General features: G+C 40.4%; 1 protein-coding gene across 5 annotated transcripts in view; it reads left to right on the top strand.

The window, feature by feature from the left end:
* The window catches only part of TBC1D30 (TBC1 domain family member 30), a 49522-nt gene extending 36821 nt beyond the window's left edge, over window positions 1-12701 (top strand). For 2 of the 5 annotated variants that reach the window (XM_052669463.1, XM_052669466.1), the window contains 6 exons: window positions 1435-1540; window positions 6050-6162; window positions 6315-6454; window positions 8208-8414; window positions 8611-8667; window positions 9879-12701. In XM_052669463.1, the coding sequence (XP_052525423.1) occupies window positions 1435-1540; window positions 6050-6162; window positions 6315-6454; window positions 8208-8414; window positions 8611-8667; window positions 9879-10654 (1399 nt within the window). In that variant the 3' untranslated portion in view covers window positions 10655-12701. The remainder of the gene's footprint in view (window positions 1-1434; window positions 1541-6049; window positions 6163-6314; window positions 6455-8207; window positions 8415-8610; window positions 8668-9878) is intronic. The other 3 variants (XM_052669465.1, XM_052669468.1, XM_052669464.1) reach the window with 2 other exon arrangements.
* The last annotated feature ends 6591 nt before the right edge of the window (window positions 12702-19292 follow it).

The following is a 19292-nucleotide window of genomic DNA, read 5'->3' as shown; positions in this document are numbered from 1 at the left end:
CCAGTAGATGACTAGAAATGCCTAATGCTGGAAGCTTTCTGTCTGTACCTGTTTTTTTTCATCAGTGTTTTCAGACACATCCATTTCAACAGATTTAAATTGGTGACATGAGCACGTAAAATCCCAAACTTTAAAATGCAGTATGGAGAAGGCCATGAAGAAGGGATATATCCTTGTCTACCTTTACACATTTTTGGATTTTGTTGTTGCTGTGAATTTGTTTTTCTGCATTACAGCTATGTGGAAAGAATCACAGGTCTTTTAAACATTGAAGAGTAGTTTTAGATAAAGCAGTTCTCTCTGTTCTGGTGAAATCCAGAGAAGAAATACAGTTTAATTTTCCAGCCTATATTTTAAAATCTCTTTTCAAATTCATGATGTAAGCTTGGATAAATAAATAGCACATTCAGTGTATTTTCTTGAAATAATGATCTTAGCAAAAGTGATTTTCGGACTATGATTTTTATTCCAACTGAAGATCCATTCTGTTTGTAAAGCTATCAGAGCTAGTGATTTGGTGCAGCAGATGACGCGATTTCTTTCCTTCTGGGATATTTTTAGGAAGGAAATATTAATGTGGGTTTAGCTCTTAGACACTCAAATAACATTAAGAAAATATGGATTAATTTTTTTTTTCCTTCCAGACTTTGCAGAATTCCATGAGTCTTTCCAACCTATAGGCTTCTCATTTACAAGATGAAGATAGTATTTATTTTCCCCTTGAAGGCAACGTGAACTTATTGTTACAAAACATTGATATCTTTGAATGGAAATAGTTGCAAGGGCAAAGGAATGATTAGGTTGATCTATCTAATCAGTGGTTTATTGTTCTGTTTTGTGTCCCAGTCTCTGTCATTACTGGGTATGCTGTTTGGAGGTCAGATGGGTTCTTACAAGAACCGGTGAGAATGAGATTAATTTTTAATTCTTAGAGGTCCGAAGATGAGGCTTTTAAAAGCTTTTCTATCTGGATCAGACCACTCTAACCCTTAAATAAAATATTATATAATGGCTTTGTAATACAGTCAGTTAAACTGACCGACATGTAGGTGTATATGTACAAGATAATCGCCCCAGTCTTGTTTTCATGCAAGCAAGCAGAATGTTACAAGATTAATTTAGCAAGAGGCACTCTCATTTTTGGTCCTGATGAATAAGGGCTCAGGATTTATTATTTCTCAAGTTTTATAACTGAAAGAAGCAGAGTGAATAACCTGTCTGTATATGCGTGAATGTGTATAGCTTAGGCAGACATCATATAGTGATGTGTAGTTTTGTTATTTGGAAGTGTAGAGGGAACTGCAATAAATGTAAGAATTAATGTGACTCGTGGAAGTGCATGTTTTATGATTACAGAAAATTCAGTTTTGGTTTGGAGGCAAATAATTATATGTAATAATAAAATGAGATAAAACAACATTTATTCTGACACAGGCAAATAGAGTGTTGTGAAACTGCAGATGAGTTTTACAGTACCATGGGCAAGCTAACCCAGGAGATGCTGGAAGACAGTCTGATTGACAGCAACGAACTCATGCAAGTGAGTAATTGTGGTATAATGTTCTGCATTCTCCAATCATCCTTCAGGGGCTGATTTTTAAAGAGTTACATTTTCTATTCAGATACTGCAGGAACATAAGCTCTCTCAAGAATAAAAATTTAAGATAAATGCAGATGACCTGCAGTTAAAGCTGAAAATCTTACACATGAAAAACAGGAAAGACTAGACTCCACTTGATAAAGAGTATGTGTATGTTGAGAGCTGAAAGTTTGGTGTGGTAGTGTGCAATTGAATCTACGCAAGCAAGATGTAGAATCTCTTTGTAGTCATAATTTTTAGGATGTTCTTTTACTTTGTTTTTGTTTTGGCCAGTTATTTATTACACTGAGTCCTTTTCATTCTGCAGACATAGTGGGAGACGAGCATTTATCAAGTGAGAAAGAGAAGAAGAGTCCTTCATGATTTAAAAAAAAATTGCCTTGAAGGGCATTCAATGAACTATAAACAAAGACATTTGTAGATAACTATGCTCATTGAATTCTTACACTTATGTCATTGGATAAGAACAAATATCTGCTTTGTTCTAGGAAAGAAAAGGGACTTGAGTATTGCAGATAAAAATTGTATTGATTTGAGCTTGCATATTTTTTATAATATACATGATAATATTTCTGCATGCAAAGTTAGTAGACACTTCCATAGTCTATAAAGTACTGTTCTGAAGCAAAGAATTGCTTTCAGACTTTTAGTTGTTTTGTCTGATGAGGGAGCTCTAGGAGTGGGAAAGGCAACTACTGTGGCTTTGTTCTGCTTCAAAAATGAAGTGCAACTGGTCAGAAGTACTTGTATGGTTTAATATAGGTGTTATGGTTCCTTATAGGGTAGTACGGATAATGAAGACATGTGAGGAGGGCAGCATGCCTATTTTGTGTATGTCCTCTGAGTAGAAGAAACCATACTACAGTTTAGATAGCATTCATAGAGTCAAAGGCAGGCACTGACAGTGTAGTTCTTTTTGTCAGAGAAATTCTCTCCAGATTGTCTTTACCTTTAGAGGAGAAAAGCAGGCAGTGTAAGTATTTGCAGTTTGGGGATATGAGTCCCACCACGTGCCTGGCTGCTGCATTTGAACAGTTTTGGTGGGTTTTTTTTCTGCTTTGGAAAAGAAAATAGAGAAATATGAACCAGTTCATTAATGAAAGGAGATAAACTGCTTGAAAATATTACTTTTATAAATTGCTTTAAGATTTTCTAGACAAGTAAGCCAAAGATGAGCATTTAGGCTGCTTTGTTTTCAAAATGTTATTTTTTTTCCTAATCGGAATCAGAGTGATGGTTTTACTTACATCTGATACTTTTTACAAGGTGGCTGAGGGATTAATATCCTGCCATGGGGAAGGATTAATATTCTACTCTGTCTTTTCTATACATTTCAGTAGAGGTTGCTAGTGGTGATCATCTCCCTTTTCTTTAAAGTTGCATGATGCTTTCACTTGTGTTTTAACTACTTGTCCAGGCTTACTTAAGCCTCTGAAAAATAGCTGGCACTTCTAGACCACTAGGAAACAAGTCCTGCTCTATAGACCTATTGCCTTTTGGAGCTAGAAGAGGAAGGTATGGCTGATGCTTCAGGAGCAAGAGTTGATAGAGCAGATTTTTAAATTAGATAAGCTTTTGCATATTTGGCCCTTACATTGAAAGAGTTCCAGCTCTTCTCCTTCAAGCTGAGGAGAGCTTGGAGTGATTGGAGGAGCAAAGAAGCCAACAGCTTCCTCCTTTTTCAGACTGAGCAGTTTAGGTGAATTAAGGGTAAGTGCTGCACACTCCAGGTGCTAGGCTGCATATGTATTTAGGACTAGCAGTTAAGCAAATACAGTATTCAGTAATGTCATTTTATTGGCCTATTGATAAACTTTAGCTCTTGCAAGGAGACAAAAGACTGTATGCCAGGTATCTGCAGATTCTTTAAACAACGTGTGCTTATTTAGGTAAAGGATTTCATGCTTTCCCATAAAATAAGAGTTTTTACAAGCAGCTAAATTAGTTCAGTTTGTAGGTTTAGAAACATTCCACTGTAGAGATGAAAAGAAAACATAAAAAGGAGAGGTATACCTGTGTGTTTACCACGGTAGAAGGGAATAGGTTAATCCCTCTCTGTTAGCCCAGCGTTTTGGACCATCTCCTGCAGTTACCTGCATTTGATGATAATTCACTGGTAACTTTTTGCTGGAGTCTGCAAGCAACAGCTTAGTCTGTTTTTGAGTTTGTTTTTGCTTTTTGTTTTGTTTTCCTAGTGAAAAGGGAGAGAAACCTTAAATCATTGTGGAGCAGCTCTTGAATCAAGACTTTGTGAGCTATCTTGCAAAAGCAGAACTTCTTCCCTCCTCTGGAAGCCACAAGCCTGTCACCTTTTGTATGGCATTCTGCTGAGAGCATAGCTGACTGCAGTTTTAGAGTAAGGTGTGAGGTTTGAGACGAGAAGGGAAGGTGTTTTTCTCACCTCTTTAAGTGTTCCCAGAATCTGTCCCTCACTGCCATAAATAAGACCGTGCAGCCAAACTCATAATGCTTCGTATTGTAGGCCATTTCCCACTGGCCCAGTTTCACCAGAATTAATCACATAGCATCCAAATCTGTGTGCAAACTAGAAGCAAGATTCGTTGAGGCATTGCTGTGAGATCACAGGTGCTGATTGACAAAAATTTTTGAATGTGCACCAGCATAAAATCTGTTTGTGGATCTCTTAGGTAGCAAGTGAAGCTCCTAGTTAGAATCTGACAGCAAGTAATTAAGCAAAAAATGTGTGCAAAAGAGAGAAATTGCACAGGACCTGGAAAAGACGCATTGGAGACATGGGAAAGCTGAAAGCATAATCGAAAACAGTAGGTGTGAGGAGTAAATGGAGAGTTCAGGCTGACTGTTCACATGAAGGGTAAATAGCATATGGAAGAAGTTACCTGAAAAGGCTGTTGACACAAAGAGTAGAAATAAATTCCAGACGCGCCTCCTTCTCTATGAAGGGAGAGAGTTGAGACATATGGGCAAAAACACTGTGAAGTGTGATGGAGATCAAACAAACAGGCAGACATGTTGGGCCGGAGGTGGTTGGGCCTGGTCTTTCTCCAGATCATAAAATTCCCCCATCTGGTAGACTGCCAGCATATCACTGTTCAGGCCCTGGAGGATATTTGTCTTTCACAGCAGTGTTTCAGTTTCACTGAGTGACGAAGCTTCAGTTCGTGCTCTGGGTTTCTGAAGGCATTCTCCTTGCCTCAGAATCTTTGCAGGGCTCAAAATACAGAGTTCCTTACACACAGAAGTCTGTTGAACTGTACTATTGGCCTGTGTGATCTAGCCAGGATTACCCTTCCTGCTTCTCACTGCTAAAATCATTGCCACCAGAGATTTTTTTTTTCCCCTTTTTTTAATCAAGAACGGTTCAGAATTCATTTTTGCAGTTTTCTTGATGTATTTTGCACAGACAAAGCACTGTCTGTGAATCAATTAAATAGAAATTGTTCACAATTTCCTTTCATGTTAATTGAGGCCATTTGCTTTTAAATGAAAACGCCAGTGACTTACTAGCACAGGAGCAAGAAAAGGAAAGATTTCCTGCCATGGCTGAGGAGAAATTTTTATGCTGCTGTCTGTCAGTAGACATTAACTTGTGAAAAACTCTTAATTTTTTCAAAGAAACTCTGAGAAATGATGTTTCAGGGTTTTTTTTTCAGTGCAAATGTAAGGGGAAAAGGGCTACTAAATTAGATAGAATCAAATCGGCAGTGATACTGCAATGAGTCTGATCTGTCTTCATGCCAGGTTGGTTGCTGACACACATTGTCTTATTACAAAATGGCCTAAAGCAAAATTAATGCTGAAAGTAAGTTCATTTGCAGCTATTGATCATCTTTAACTCTGAGTATTGAAGTAAATAAAATTTAGTAAGAGCTTTTTGTGGTCTTGTTCTAATGGTTACACATTGTGATTTTGCATACAGAGAGTTGTGGTGGCACTTTTTTTAATGACAGGACAAATCCTTTTTTTTTTTTTTTTTTTTTTTTTTAAAATGTTAGCTGGACAATATTGGGTTCTTCCTGTTAGTCTGTAATTCAGGTGATGTAAGGGATCCATTAACACTCTCCATTAAGCTGGGGCTGCTCATCCCTATCTGCAACAGTGTCAGTGCCTTGTTGAATACTTAAGCAGAAGCATAGTTCTTCTGGAAGATGCCTAATGCCTCAGTGCTGCAGGTGTGCTGCCAAGGAGAGGACTGATAATAATATTAAATTAGTACAGCAGATTTTTAAGAAGTCTGTATATCTAGCATTGCCTTAGATGCTTTTAGAACTCTAAACTATGTGCTTTTCTAGTGAGTCTTATTTTTCTTACAGGAAATATCAACTAAACCATAAAAGCAAACTATTTGCATTTTTTTCATGGCACAGTGTTTAATTCTGTGTGTCTATGAAAGTCTGTTCATGGACAAATCTTTTGTAGGACTGTTAATTAAAGGAATGATTGTAAAAGCTGCATATTCTTTCCCCTTAGACTGTTTATACCATGGCTCAGTTTCCCTTCCCACAACTGGCAGAATTAAGGGAGAAGTACACTTACAACATTACTCCTTTCCCTGCGACAGTAAAGTCAACTTCACTTTCAGGGTGAGTTTGAAATGCACTTCTTACAGTGGATCATTGTCAGATATTGAAATTACATCTTCCCTTATATGCACCTAAAGAAAATAAAGATGTTTAGTAGTAATCATGTTTAAGAATGTCTTTTTCCTTTTTTCCCTTATATTCTCCTTTGTCAGAAGGCTAGGCAGAACCAGAGACAGTGATGAAGAGAATGATCTAGACGATGAGGACTCCATTGCCAATGCAATTGGCTGTCTTGGACCATTAAGTGGCTTTTTGGCACCAGAGCTCCAAAAGTACCAGAAACAGATGAAAGGTAAAAACATTCTTGTTAATTTTGAAAAATGGAGTTAAATCTGCATGACCCTGCAGAAATCACTTGTATGTTCAACTGTGAAAGCTGCTGTGAAAACAGTATTTTTAATTCATATAGGGATTACAGCAGATGACAAACCACTTCCTCTGCAGTCCATGAAGATGCATTAAAAGTCAATTTCACAGGCTGCATATATATAATATTATACAATATTATTCCTTTATTGGTTCTGCCCCTAGTCATATCCCACAGGCTCTCAACCTGTTCCTGACTGTTTCCCTGAGGGAGGATTCTATCCACTTTTTTAACAGAGTAACTCCACTGCTCCTCCTACCTTGTCTATCCCTTCTAAAAAGCTTATAGCCCTCAGTGGTGGTATTCCAGTTATGTGAATCATCTCACCATGTTTCTGTGATAGCAATAAAATCATAATTTTCCAAGTGCATCATGGTTTCCAGCTCCTCCTGGTTATTTTCTACTCTGTGTGCATTGGTACAGAGGTCTCCCAGCAGCTCTAGATTAAAGCTGTCATGAGCCCAGCCAGCTTGTTGCCTAGTATATTCTTGGGTGTATTTTGGGTATATTCAATTTAAGAAAAAAAGATTGGATATGGTTTAGGGTGTTCTGACAAAATGCTATTTTTTCAAATCCTTCAACTGAAATAATTTTTTGGAAACAAATGTTCAGATGTGAAACACTCAAAGCAGAACAAAATTCTGATACAAGAGAAAAACACAATGAGAAGAACATAATATTTCTTAACTTGCAGCAGCCTTTATGAAGTGGTGTTTGATGGTGACATTATGATACCCTGTGAGGGGCTATAGTTTAAAAGAATGAAATGTGTATGAATAAAGAGGGAAACAGAGTGATGTAGAAGACACAGTTATATGATTACCCATCATTGTTCTTGTGGATTGGTTTTACTGAGACCTTTATGCTGAAATTTTCCCTGTTGATTTTTGTGGTGTCTTTTTTTTTTCTTTTTTTCTTTCTTAAGGGCATATAGGTCTCCACCTGCTACTTCAAGCTAGCACTTAGTCAGAACATCAAACTGCTATTGCAAACTAAACCAAAGACAAACAAACATCCCTTGAAAAAGGATTATCCCCTTGACCCCAGAGTTCCAGTTTGGTGGTGCATCAGAAACAGCTGTGAAAATAAGTTGCACTGCTTCTTTTGCTCTGTGGTTGCATATCAGAGAAGCTCAGAAGTTGCCCAACTCCTCAGCTGCTCTGCTTGCTACTGTCAGCTTATCCCCTGTGGTGCTATAACCGTTTCTTGATGCTTCTTGCTAGTATCACTTAGGCCATTTGTTTAACCTCATGCCTCTTCAACTATAACACATTTTATGATTTGCAGTTTTAGCCTCATCTTTGACCAGCTGAGTATTTTTAAAAATACTTTTTTTTAATATTCCTTTAAAAATGGCTTGGCGTACTTTGGGGTTATTGGAAAGCCATGATCGTAACTTTCCACTGCTTTGTTAATTGATGTTGTATTCTTAAAACATGCACTCCTCCCCCTGCCTCCCACCAAATCCTTACTATTCTTAAGGGTTAGCTCTAGAAATATATATTTGTTAAAAAATACTGCAGCTTTATTAAATACGTGTATTGTAACAACTTTGATTAAAGACTACAGTTAAATAAGAGAATAGGAATCAGCCATAGTCTTGCCTTGCTGATAATCTGCAGAACTCTTAAGTATACCAATTAACTCCTCGTCTCCACTTTCTTCCCACTCCATGCAGATCAGAATGAAGAACAAAGTCTGGGCTCCAGTAACATTGCAGAACTTAGTCCTGGAGCAATAGAGTCTTGCCGAAGCGAGTATCACGCTGCTTTTAACAGCATGATGATGGAGCGTATGACCACTGATATCAATGCACTGAAAAAGCAGTATTCCAGGATAAAGAAGAAACAGCAACAGCAGGTTCACCATGTGTATATCAGAGCAGGTAATACATCAAATCATACTCAGTTACTGATTGATTACAAGCCAGTCTCATAACAGGAGGCAAGACCAATAATGCTCTTTTACTTTCAGCCAAATAGCGAAAATGAAAGATTGACTTGCGACATTAATAGCAAAGTAGTTGTAACAATATATACAAAATGCAAATGAGAAGATGATGATGTTTCTTCTTTTGCCAGGATCTGAAGATGATGACCCTGGGATATTTTTAAGTCCCAGGGACCACCTGAACAATGGTATTTAAAAGCGTCGTTGCTGTCTGGGTGCACTGTGCTGATCTCTCTGATTCAAAAGTTTAAATCTTTGGCATTCTTGGAGTTGACATACTGATGCACTGGAAAAAATGATAAAAGGAGATGAGTACACTTTGGATCAAGCAGCAGATAGATTCATAGCTGGTACATAACTTCCTATATCCCTGAGATCATCAGGGCATGGCAGGTTCCATTGTAGCTGACAGTTTATTTAGCCCTAATGATATTGCTCTCAAATTTGGGCTGGATGCTAGTTTATTATTTAGCAATCAGTTTTACAGAATCTGTTTCTCCAGTTGGGATTCTGTGATCTGGAGATTAGTCTGAACAGAGTAACTAAAGGTGTACAAGCTCCTTATTGGAAGTCATCTTTCCAAGTCAGCATTGAAACATGCAGATGTGTCACTGCAGATAGTTTTATTCCTCTCCCACTGGCTTAACTTTTTTGTAGGAGCTGCTATTTTCATTAATGTTAGCATCTTTTTTGAAGGAAATTCTTTTCAATAGTGGCAATGTATCTGCTTTGAACAAAGGCAGTAGCTGTGCCAAAACAGTGCAAACAGTAAGATGTTGATTCTCAAGGACTGCCAAAAAAAGAATAAAAAATCAAACCAATACAGTAACAGTTCTAATTCTTCTAATCATATCGCAGGGCTGGGTTTGAGGGTTAATCAAACTATCACCTAATTACCTAATTCTGAATTTACTGCTGTGATTTGAATTAGAGGATATAATAATAAGTTGGTGTGGTTTTATCTATTAAAAATATATTGGTTCATTCTGTGTTTACTCAAGCCTCATGGAGGAGCTTAGATGACTGAATTCATGTAGGGACTGAATTGCCTCTTAAAGCTGGAATAGAAATGAAGGAGGGGGGTGCAGATGTCAGAAGCCAGCTTCAATTACAGCACAATTTCACAAATGGAGGAACTGTATTTGTTATGACTTATTTTCACGGTTTTCCTGGCTCAGGACTTAGTAAAGATGGAGGGAGAATGGAATGGAGGGAGAATAGCTTTGTTTTTGACTCCAAATTGTAAGAGGAATTCAGTGATTTTACTTGAAGTCAGTCCTACAAACCTTTGCTATACTTCAAGAAAGGCTAAAAATTGTCTTTGCTGATAGATCCTTGGAACATTTTGTTTTGACATTAATTTAACAATACTGTGCTTCTTTCAAACACTTTCTTTCAGACAAAGGGCCAGTTACCAGCCTCCTCCCTTCTCAGGTAAACCATTCCCCAGTGATTAACCACCTCCTTTTAGGAAAGAAGCTGAAATCAAGTAACAAATCTCTCAAGAATGCTGTTATCCACATTCCAAGTCATGCTACAGGGAAGATGTCTCCCATTCCCCAAGAAGATCTTAAATCAAAACTAAACTCTCCATGGCGCACTCACATACGAGTTCATCGAAAGAATATTGCTAGGGCTAAAGGCCAGCTGGGCTATGGGGATACCATAGGACTTATAGATGAGCAGAGTGAGAGCTGTAAAACAAATTGTCCTGGTGCAAAGGAGGACACTTCCAAACATTCTGATTTTGGAGGAGGAGGTAGCTTGGATGACAGGACTACTCGTAGAGCTGACCAGCAGTCTGCTGATGCAGTCTCTACGGGCAGCAATACAGACGTGACAGTGGTTCAGCTAAAACTGGAAACGCTGGAACTCACCTCAGATAACAAAAGTGATGCTGAGTCAACATCCAGTCAGTCCTGCCAGCCACATTCATCTGAGTCGTCTGCTTCATCCACAGACAGTGGAAACCTGGCTAAATCTCCCCAGCCTGGTAATTCAAAGTCACAAGTCTTCAATCCTTTCCCCAGTGTTAAGCCCCTTCGAAAGTCAGCTACAGCCAGGAATTTAGGGCTGTATGGCCCCACCGAAAGAACGCCAACTGTTCACTTTCCCCAGATGAGCAGAAGTTTCAGTAAGTCAGCCAGTGCTAACAACGGGACCAGGAAACGATGATGTACCGCATGGCACTTTCTATTTCTGACAGCAACAAAATTTGTATTGCTTTTTTAAATTTTATTTTATTATGTTTGTGTGTATGTGTGTCCCAAAAAGTTCCTAATCTTTACCTAATGAGGACAAAAGTGGCTACCAGATGTATAATTTTGTGTCTTTGAAAACTGTGCTCCCGTGTTGCTATGGGATAGATTAGTGAAGATGCACTTTGGAACCCTGTTGCTGATTTCAATGTTTCTGTGGTAAAACAAACATTGATTTGGGGCGTGAAGCATACTAAAATCACCAGCTGCCTTTAACCCATAGGCCTCAATGGCTGCCTCTTGTTTCTTTCAAACCTGTGAGGACAAACTGTCTGCCTGGTGCAGCAAAACCATAATGCAGTTTTTAAACCTGTTATGCAGCCTCCTGGTTAGACTTCTTCATCACGCTGAGTAACTGGAGAAGCCACAACTAACAAAAGCACAAGCAGCCCTTGCAATCAAAAGTATCACTTCTGTTGTTGAACATGGACATGTGTTTATACTGAACCACGTGGCTTCAACCGTTCTCCAATTGCATGTCATGCTTCTCTTCCCATGGCAGTCCTCTGCTGATGATGTTTTTAATATGAATGTAAATCAGTGAGTGTGAGAATAGCAAACATAAGTCCTTCCACAACACTGGTTTGCTCCTTTTCTTTTGCATATAATGGCTGGGGAGTTGCAGTGCTGCAAAGTTAGGTATGAGGTACAACTATATGTATAGTTGTGTTGAATGTTATGACACATCTTGGCTTTAGTGGATGTAAAACTATTACCTAGATTACAACCAGTTTTGTAATTAAATCATATTTGCCTGCTTAGCAGTAGGTAAAATACATGAATGTTCCAAAGTAGTTTAGAAGTTAAAATTCTAGAAATAGAGTAGTAAGATACTTAGGGTGCCACTTGTCATTAAAACCCAGCACAATCAGCCACTATGTTAGTGGATTGGACCCTTTGGACTGCCAGGAGTTCCCTGCATGGTTCTGGCTTGTTGAGAAACACCAATGGCTAAGCTGTAAGCTGAATATTTACTTCTCAGTTAGTCCCTGCTAGTTGCTTAGAATGTTTTCTCAGAAGCCTGACTTTTGATACAAGTCCCCCACTAAAGTTTTGCAAAGCTGATAAATACCATGAGACAAACAACATTTATATGTGTATATATAAATGTAAGCAGGTAGGCAAAGAAGCTAACTGTGGATCATTCAGCTTTGGGGTTGCAAAATCAAAGCAAACTCCAGCAAATCAGGTTGCTCTTCAAAGATTACAGCTCTGCCGTACTGTATGCATTGACTCTGATTTGTGACATTAGTACTTCCAAGTTCCTCATGATGTGAAACTATCCTGACTTTAAGCTGAGGTAAAGACAGTAATGACAAATCAATCCCATTGTATCTATTTCCTCATCCTCATTCCTTGTTAAATTTGGAAATTAACGTATGATTGTCTACTTATTAATGTATCCCATGACTTTTAGGATGTGATAACAATTTTAGCTGTACGATATACCCTGTTTATTGTTGTGGGGACAGATTTATTTCACTGTTGTATTTTATACAGGTGTATGAATATAGGATAGTATACAAGTACAAACATTATGAATTTTAAACAGTGATAGATCAAATCTTGCCCCTGCCTTATTTCAGGTTAAGTAGTATTGTCGATAATGATTATTTGTAGCATTAAGTAAACTTAAAATAACGTAGAATTTAGTCACTAATCAGTGGACTGTAATGAGAACTGTTTCTGCCTTGATTTAAAAGAAATGCACTTCTTTTCAAAATTGTACTGTGAATCATTCTCCCCATTTTTTTGTAGCGGTGGCAGATCATGCAGCTGTGTATGGAACCAGTGAAAAATAAAAGGAATGTCATTCTGAAAAAGAAAAATGCCAAAATGTCACTAGTATGTGCATGAATTTTTGACACATGAAGATGTGATTAAGTAATGGAAAATTAGCAAGCTTTGCATAGATGATGGTCTGGGGAAAGAAACATCAATAAAATACTAATTCTGGTGATTCAGACCTGATCAACAATGACTGTGATTTGAGGGACCTGGGCTTTGCTTGGACTGTTAGAATTGAGGCAAAGCAACTGTGTGTATTGGTTGAGTGCTGTTTGCAGCGGGGAATTTTGTCTAAAATGACATTCAGTTTTCTTGGTTCCCATAACTAGCAATACTGAGTTGTTTGGTACCCCAAAGGATGTTTGACCTACCTAAAATCTGTCTGCTGAGCACATAGCAAAAGCATTTGGTACTGAGGAGAAACATTAAAAAGAGGTCCAGAGAGCCAGGAAACTCCAGAGAAGTTTCCAGTTATTTTTTCTCTAAAGATCCCCTTAATCAACTAAGGTCTGTGGATGCAGCTGTCTTGGGAGGATTGTCAAAAATTCATCCTAATGGATCACTGTCCTTGTTGTTGCTTTGTTTGCTCCCATTTTTCACATTTTTTTATTGGTGGAAAATCAAAGCAGGCAGTTGTCACAGTGTCCACAAATGCTTTATTAAGTGCAGAATTGCCCCATGAATGAGCATGTTCAGCCCAAGTGTTGTCAGTCAACAGGAGCTGGAGGGATGGTGGGCTGCTCGAGCACCTAGAGACTGAGACCTCTGAGTATCACCTTGTTTAGTGGTAGGCATCCTAGAGAAGGTGTGGGAAGGATGAATCCAGCCGGAACCCTGTAGGAAAAGCTGTGCATGAAGAGGATCTTCTTGATAGTCGTCTTCTGAAGACTTCATGGTTTGTACCGTCTGGAATTTGAGTGATCTTAAATGCGGCAAAGGAAAGCTACAGCATGTCTTCATCCTAAGTTCTAATGAGAGGTTCTTTTAACACGCTTTAGGGTGCAGAATTGGATGCCACCTAGGGTTAATAGTGTCTCAGGCTGGTCAGTGGTCTGGCCCACATGCCTTCTGCATGATGCAGCTTCTGCTGTGCTTAATCCTGCACACAGCATGCAGCAGTTACTGGCTCACCGCAGGTTTAACAAGAGCCACAAAACTTTTTAAGTCTTTCTTTGATAAAACCATACTGAACCATGCTGGCTTACCACAAATAAGCAGGAAGGATAGGCAGTAGTAACAGGGATGTGGGAGGTAATGTATGTAAATTGGGATAAGAGCATAAAGAAGGTGTGTGGCAAGCTGGATGCCTGTGCTTCTTTTTAAACATTTAGTTTACAGACAACACATGGAAGGACCAGGTCAGCTCTGTGCCCCTCTCCCCCTTGGTGCGCTCACAGGGAGCTCTGACCTGCCTGAGGTCTGCCAGGAGCTGATCTGTGCTGATGGCGCCCACCCGTGTTGTAGCCCAGCCACTGTCCTCAGCCTGCCAGCAGAGGGGAGATGATAACTGGGGAGCAGCTGGATGGAGTTTGCTGAGGCTCCCTTGGCAGGGCAAGCCACTAAAAAAGGGAGTGGATGCTTGAATCCCAGCCAGGGCAATACCTGAGCTGTTTCTGCAGGCACTCTTGCCTCCTGGTCTGTGTCCCGAGCCAGCTGGATGTGAACCAGCTCTGTGGAGAGCATGGCTGGAATTGCTCTGTCCCGAGACTGAGCTCACAGATGTTGTTAGCAGATGGCTGTATACCAGGCTGCTGCTAGATGGTAGTGAATGCTTCGCTGTGGGTGAAGCCTACATGCTAACTGAAGCTCCATGGTGCAGAGCTGGATTGCCCGTGTGCTCAGAATACAACTCATATCATGGTGCAGCCAGAGGCTGCCCTTCTGGGGCAGATCCTTAGCCTGCAGCCACCTGAGTGCCTGGGCTGTGCACAGCACGTTGAGTGCTGATGGTTGGCCAGGGTGGGGCTGATGAGAAAATCTGCAGTAAATGAGTGCTGTGCTGTGCTGTCCTGGGTAGCTGAATGCACAGTGAGGATTGCAGATAACGCTGCAGCAGCAAAACTTCCTCCTTCACATGAAACAACACAAACACAGAAGCCAGGAATGAAAGGAATAATAAACAGCAGAGAGCTTGAGTCTGAAACAGTAGATGTCAACTACTATGTGAGCCCTAAGGTGCACCTTCTGCCTGAACTCCAGTCGTCCCATGAAAACCACTCACATGGGAGTCAAACAGGGCTCATAAGAAAGGCTGCAGATACACCTCTGTCACTTTCCTGTTTGCGCCTGAAAAGTAAGTGAAACTCATTCAGTTGTTTCAGGACTGGGGCTCACAATTGCAGTTTTCCTTACTCTCCTAATGACATGATTTCTGGAAAATGCTGAGTGCTGATGTAAAGTTGTTCTCCATTGCCGGTCAGTTACACGACACAACATGCCCTCTGAACTGGAGTTCATCCTAGTTTATCCTAAACTCTCTCGGATAATTTTTTTGCACTGTTTTCCCTGCACTACAAAATTTTCACCCAGCTACAACAACAGTGCCCGCTGCCTGGCCCCAGCACCCAGGGACAAGAGGCCTTTCTCCAGAGGGAACAGACAGGCCTTTGTCTGCTTGGCAGAGGGAAGAAGCCTCAGTGTTGGCTGACACGTTCTCCATCACCTCCAGCCAGTGCTGAGTCACCGATTTCCTTCCCAGCCAGAAGGCCTTTGCTCCATTCATGCCTGTGAGCCACGTTTGCTGTAGTGGGAGAGGCAAACTCCTCCGGCCTCGGGCTGCCTCGGGTCTTTCTGAGTTAATATAAATGCACGGTCATCTAGCTGTGGTCGCTAGATGCCACTGTTGCTCCATATGAAACCCGTTCTGCAGCCTAAAAGCTGCAATTGGGAGGAAAGGAAATGCGAACACAGTTTGGTGTTTGGAAATTGTTCTCATTTTCGATTCCAGAGCAGTTACCGAGTCACTTGCCTTTGTTTTCCCTACTGCATCCTCCCTGCTCTGTTTGACTTCCCTGCTAACCTGGAGAAGTGAGCCCAGCTCGCAGCTTGGCACTATGTCTTTGGAAACAGTGTCCATAGCAATACAGTAAAACACCTACAGGCTCTTTTTCAGTTAGCGGAATAACAGAGATTAAAAAAAAAAAAAAAAAAAAAAAAGACTTTCTGTTCATTTTCAGTAATAACAAAACATAGCTAAACTAAAAATATCCCTCCCTGGATGCTCAGTGCCATGTCCTGGGGACCTTTCTATTCCAACCCCCAAACATTTTCTAAGCCTCTGTAGCTCGCAGACAACCTGTGTTTATGTCTCTCACCTGTGGATCCTGTGCCTTGTGAATTACTTTCCCCACTATCCTTCTGCAGCCCACCTGCCTGTCCTCAGCAATCAGTACTTTCTCTGGTCCATTTGTGCCCCAGGCAGGACCTTTGCCAGAATCCTAGCAAAATGAGGGGATCCTTTGGCTTACAGTTCAATTTTTCATGAGCTTGCACTGCAAGTGTTAGTGAACAGACATAGGCAGAGACATGGGATTGGCACAGTCTTGTCGCATGCACACTGTCTAGTATACCACCAGGAAAAAAAGCATCAGTGAAATGCAGGTCACCTGAAAGGCAAACATCCTCAAACCATTTAGGGATTTAGGCTCTTAAACCAGGATAGGATATTATTAAGATGCTTAAAAAGAAAAATGACCTTTGCTCAGCTACCGCACAGCAGCGTAGACACAGACACTCTGCAGTTTCCCTTTTTGGCTTCAGCACTCCTGGAGCATCCAGACCTCTGCCTTCCCTTATGACATCTGTCCTCCAGTAAATCCGTGTAATAGCAAAAATGTAGTCAAGCTTAGAAACTGACTCTAAATCTGAGATGTGCCTGGGACACCTCAAGCTGCTACTTGTCATCTAGTAAAGAATCCCAAGATGAGCAAATCTTGATGTTCCTGAACAAAGCCAGAAACTGATGGATTTTGGTCATTAAATCAAGGTGTGCTAAAGAACATGATCATTTCTAGATCTGAGTGCAGCTAGTCCAAAAATGGCTGGGGAGATCTAGAAGTTCAAGGTTTGTAACCTTTGTTTTGAGATATGCTTCAAAGAAAGGAATCGCTTCCAAAATTTCTTTTATTCTCAGAAATCATTTTTTCCCTTATCCACCCAGTGATGTCCTTGATCAGTGTCTGCAAGCCTGAGCAGTCCCCATTCTGATAAGCAGTGTTTTAACTGTTGAGCGTTGTCTATCCGAGGGCACATGGCTGTTTTCTGTGCTTTCTGTTGAGGAAGCATTGCTGCAAACACTCAGCCAAGTTCCACGGTACTGGGACACAGCTGTGTGCCAGCAGTGGGATTCATGAGGGTGAAGAGGGAGGAAGGCACTGCCCTCTTCTAAAATGGCAGACAATAGTCTTCTTGTTTAAAAAAATAAAAATAAAAATGGGATAGAGGGGTCTGTGCTGGAAGGGCTCAGGCTAGAAGCAATGGAAAGGCTCTCTCAGAGGGCAGAGGAAGACTTGTGTCTCAACACCTGCATGTTACAGTAAGTAGTAATTATACAAAAAGAGGACAGAACTCTTCTGCAGGGAATAACCTTCATGTGGGGCTTATTTATTTAGATTAATGGAAAAAAGGTTGAAAGTTGGCCATGACATAATTTCAATATGCGTTCTGTGTTAAGGAGATCCCCCAGTAAATGTCACCACCTGCCCTGGCCTCCTGGTGTAGGTTCAGGAGGAGGCCAGGTGGGCTCTTCCACTTAACACTTACTTACAAGTAGGAAACTCAAGTAGGAAACTCAAAACATTTCCTTTCTGCCTTTTTCTCCTCCTTTCATACCCAAATGGGTCAACCTGTATGCACCAGCCGGTGAGGAACAGAGCAACTTCTGACACAGCTATGAACCAAATTCATGTCTGTTTTTCTGCCAATCCAATTTGTTAGTCTTCCCTCTACATTTCATGATTTCACAGTAAGATACTGAGTCCATCAAAAACCCAGAACTTCTCTTCAGTTGGAAACTTGGCTGTTAGTATCACATATGCTAGATTTGCTAGATCAGAAAATAGAGTACCTCAACCTGCTTTACAAATTCATAACAGAAAGTTTGTTTGTGGCTTTCTTTCATCTCTCATTGATGAAGAATAGTTTGAGAAATGTCTTGCCAAAAATTTAGACACCAGAAAGGAAAAATATTTCCAAAATTCTTACCCCTACCTTTATCTGAATGTCTCATTAAATTCAATGCACAATTCCTTACATTTTGATTTGAAAAACAGTGCTCTCCTTGAAATGCAGAGGACAGAGATTATTCAAACTCAAGACAGCAAAGAAGAGACCTGTCTTCTGAAGGTGACTTTTCTATGATTAGAAAAGCCAGAAACTGTGGGAGCAATGCTCCAGCATAGGGGGGTTTTGGAGGTGGGCATGGTGTTTCTCCTTTCTTCCTGTACAGCGACAGCTCCTCTGCCTCTCACTCAGCAAACAGGTGATGTACATATCCAAGAGTGCATTTCTGCACTCACTGGAATCACGCCAGTAAAATTAAAATCATTTGAGGGAATTACTACATGCCTAACACTGCTGCAGAGCTAGATGGAAAGTACTGATTTATTTTACTGCTACAGATGACAGGCCCAGCGAAGAGAAAGGCACTAGGACTTGGCTGCCATCAAAAGTGATTGTATGAATAGTGAATAAGTGAAATACATGTATGTTTCTTTCAGAGGTGTGTTCTGCTGTGAGGTGCTGTTGGGGGATATGGAAAGCTTCGATGAAGGTACTTTGATGATGATGAAAAGAGCCACTATGTATGTGTAGAAATAAAAAGGAATTCCTTCTTTTATTTTCTCTTTTTACAGCACAATGAATGGACTAATTGGAAATGGGACTGCTAACCTACATCATGATCATTCACCAGTTTTTAAACTCCATCCAGGATCACAGAATAGAGGGTAAATCCTGTTTCCTTTTCTGTCAAACAGAATATGTGTACTTGATTTTTGAGTTCTGCACTTTACATATGTAGACTGTTACAGATGAAATGTATGTTTGATGTTGTTTTCTCACTGCTTCCATGCAGAGATGGACTGTGGTGGAGAATGCCTTATATCCTGTACCCTGAAGTCATTACTCTTAGAAGTGTTGCAGTGTGAGCGTGTTGCCTGGGCTGTATATCTAGGCTCTCTTTTCGCTCTTGAAATCATATGCAGTGTAGCTGCAATGCAGATTTTTAGTTTTGTTGTGTCATAACATCTTGTTTTAAGTTAAGGCCACCTGTGGGTGGGAAGAGGATGCCAGTTTAGGTCTTTAGTTGCCTTCAGATGATGACCTTAGCTCTAGAAAGATGGACTTCTTCCGACAGAATATGGAGTATCCTCAGGACTAATGAAGGGAGCTGAGATGTAATGGTAAAGTCCCCTTGGTCTGTTCTCCCTGGGCACAGTGCATGTCTAAAGCAGGCCAAGTTTCCAGCTTAAGCAGGGAGTTTTACACAGATCTTCAGTTGTGACAACTAGTCAGTGGGATGCCTCTATCTATGCTATGGCTGTTTTCTTTGGAGAGGGCACTGAACTGCTCTTTCTCTTGGGAACACTGCCTTAGCAGGCAAAAATGTCCTTTTCCTGCATGTTCTGTAAGCTGTAACAAGAGAATATGAGCTTAGGGTTGAAGTACAGGAAATCTGCCTTCCCTGTTTTATCCTTTAGTGTATTAGACCTGTCATCTAAACAGCACAGCAGGGACCACAGGAGGCTGTGCAAGACAAGGGAGGAAGG

This window comes from Tympanuchus pallidicinctus, unplaced genomic scaffold, assembly GCF_026119805.1.
Source record: "Tympanuchus pallidicinctus isolate F22 unplaced genomic scaffold, pur_lepc_1.0 scaffold8, whole genome shotgun sequence".
NCBI classification, from domain to species: domain Eukaryota; kingdom Metazoa; phylum Chordata; class Aves; order Galliformes; family Phasianidae; genus Tympanuchus; species Tympanuchus pallidicinctus.
The sequence above is the reverse complement of the archived record's forward strand: the minus strand, read 5'-3'. Positions and strand labels throughout refer to the sequence as shown.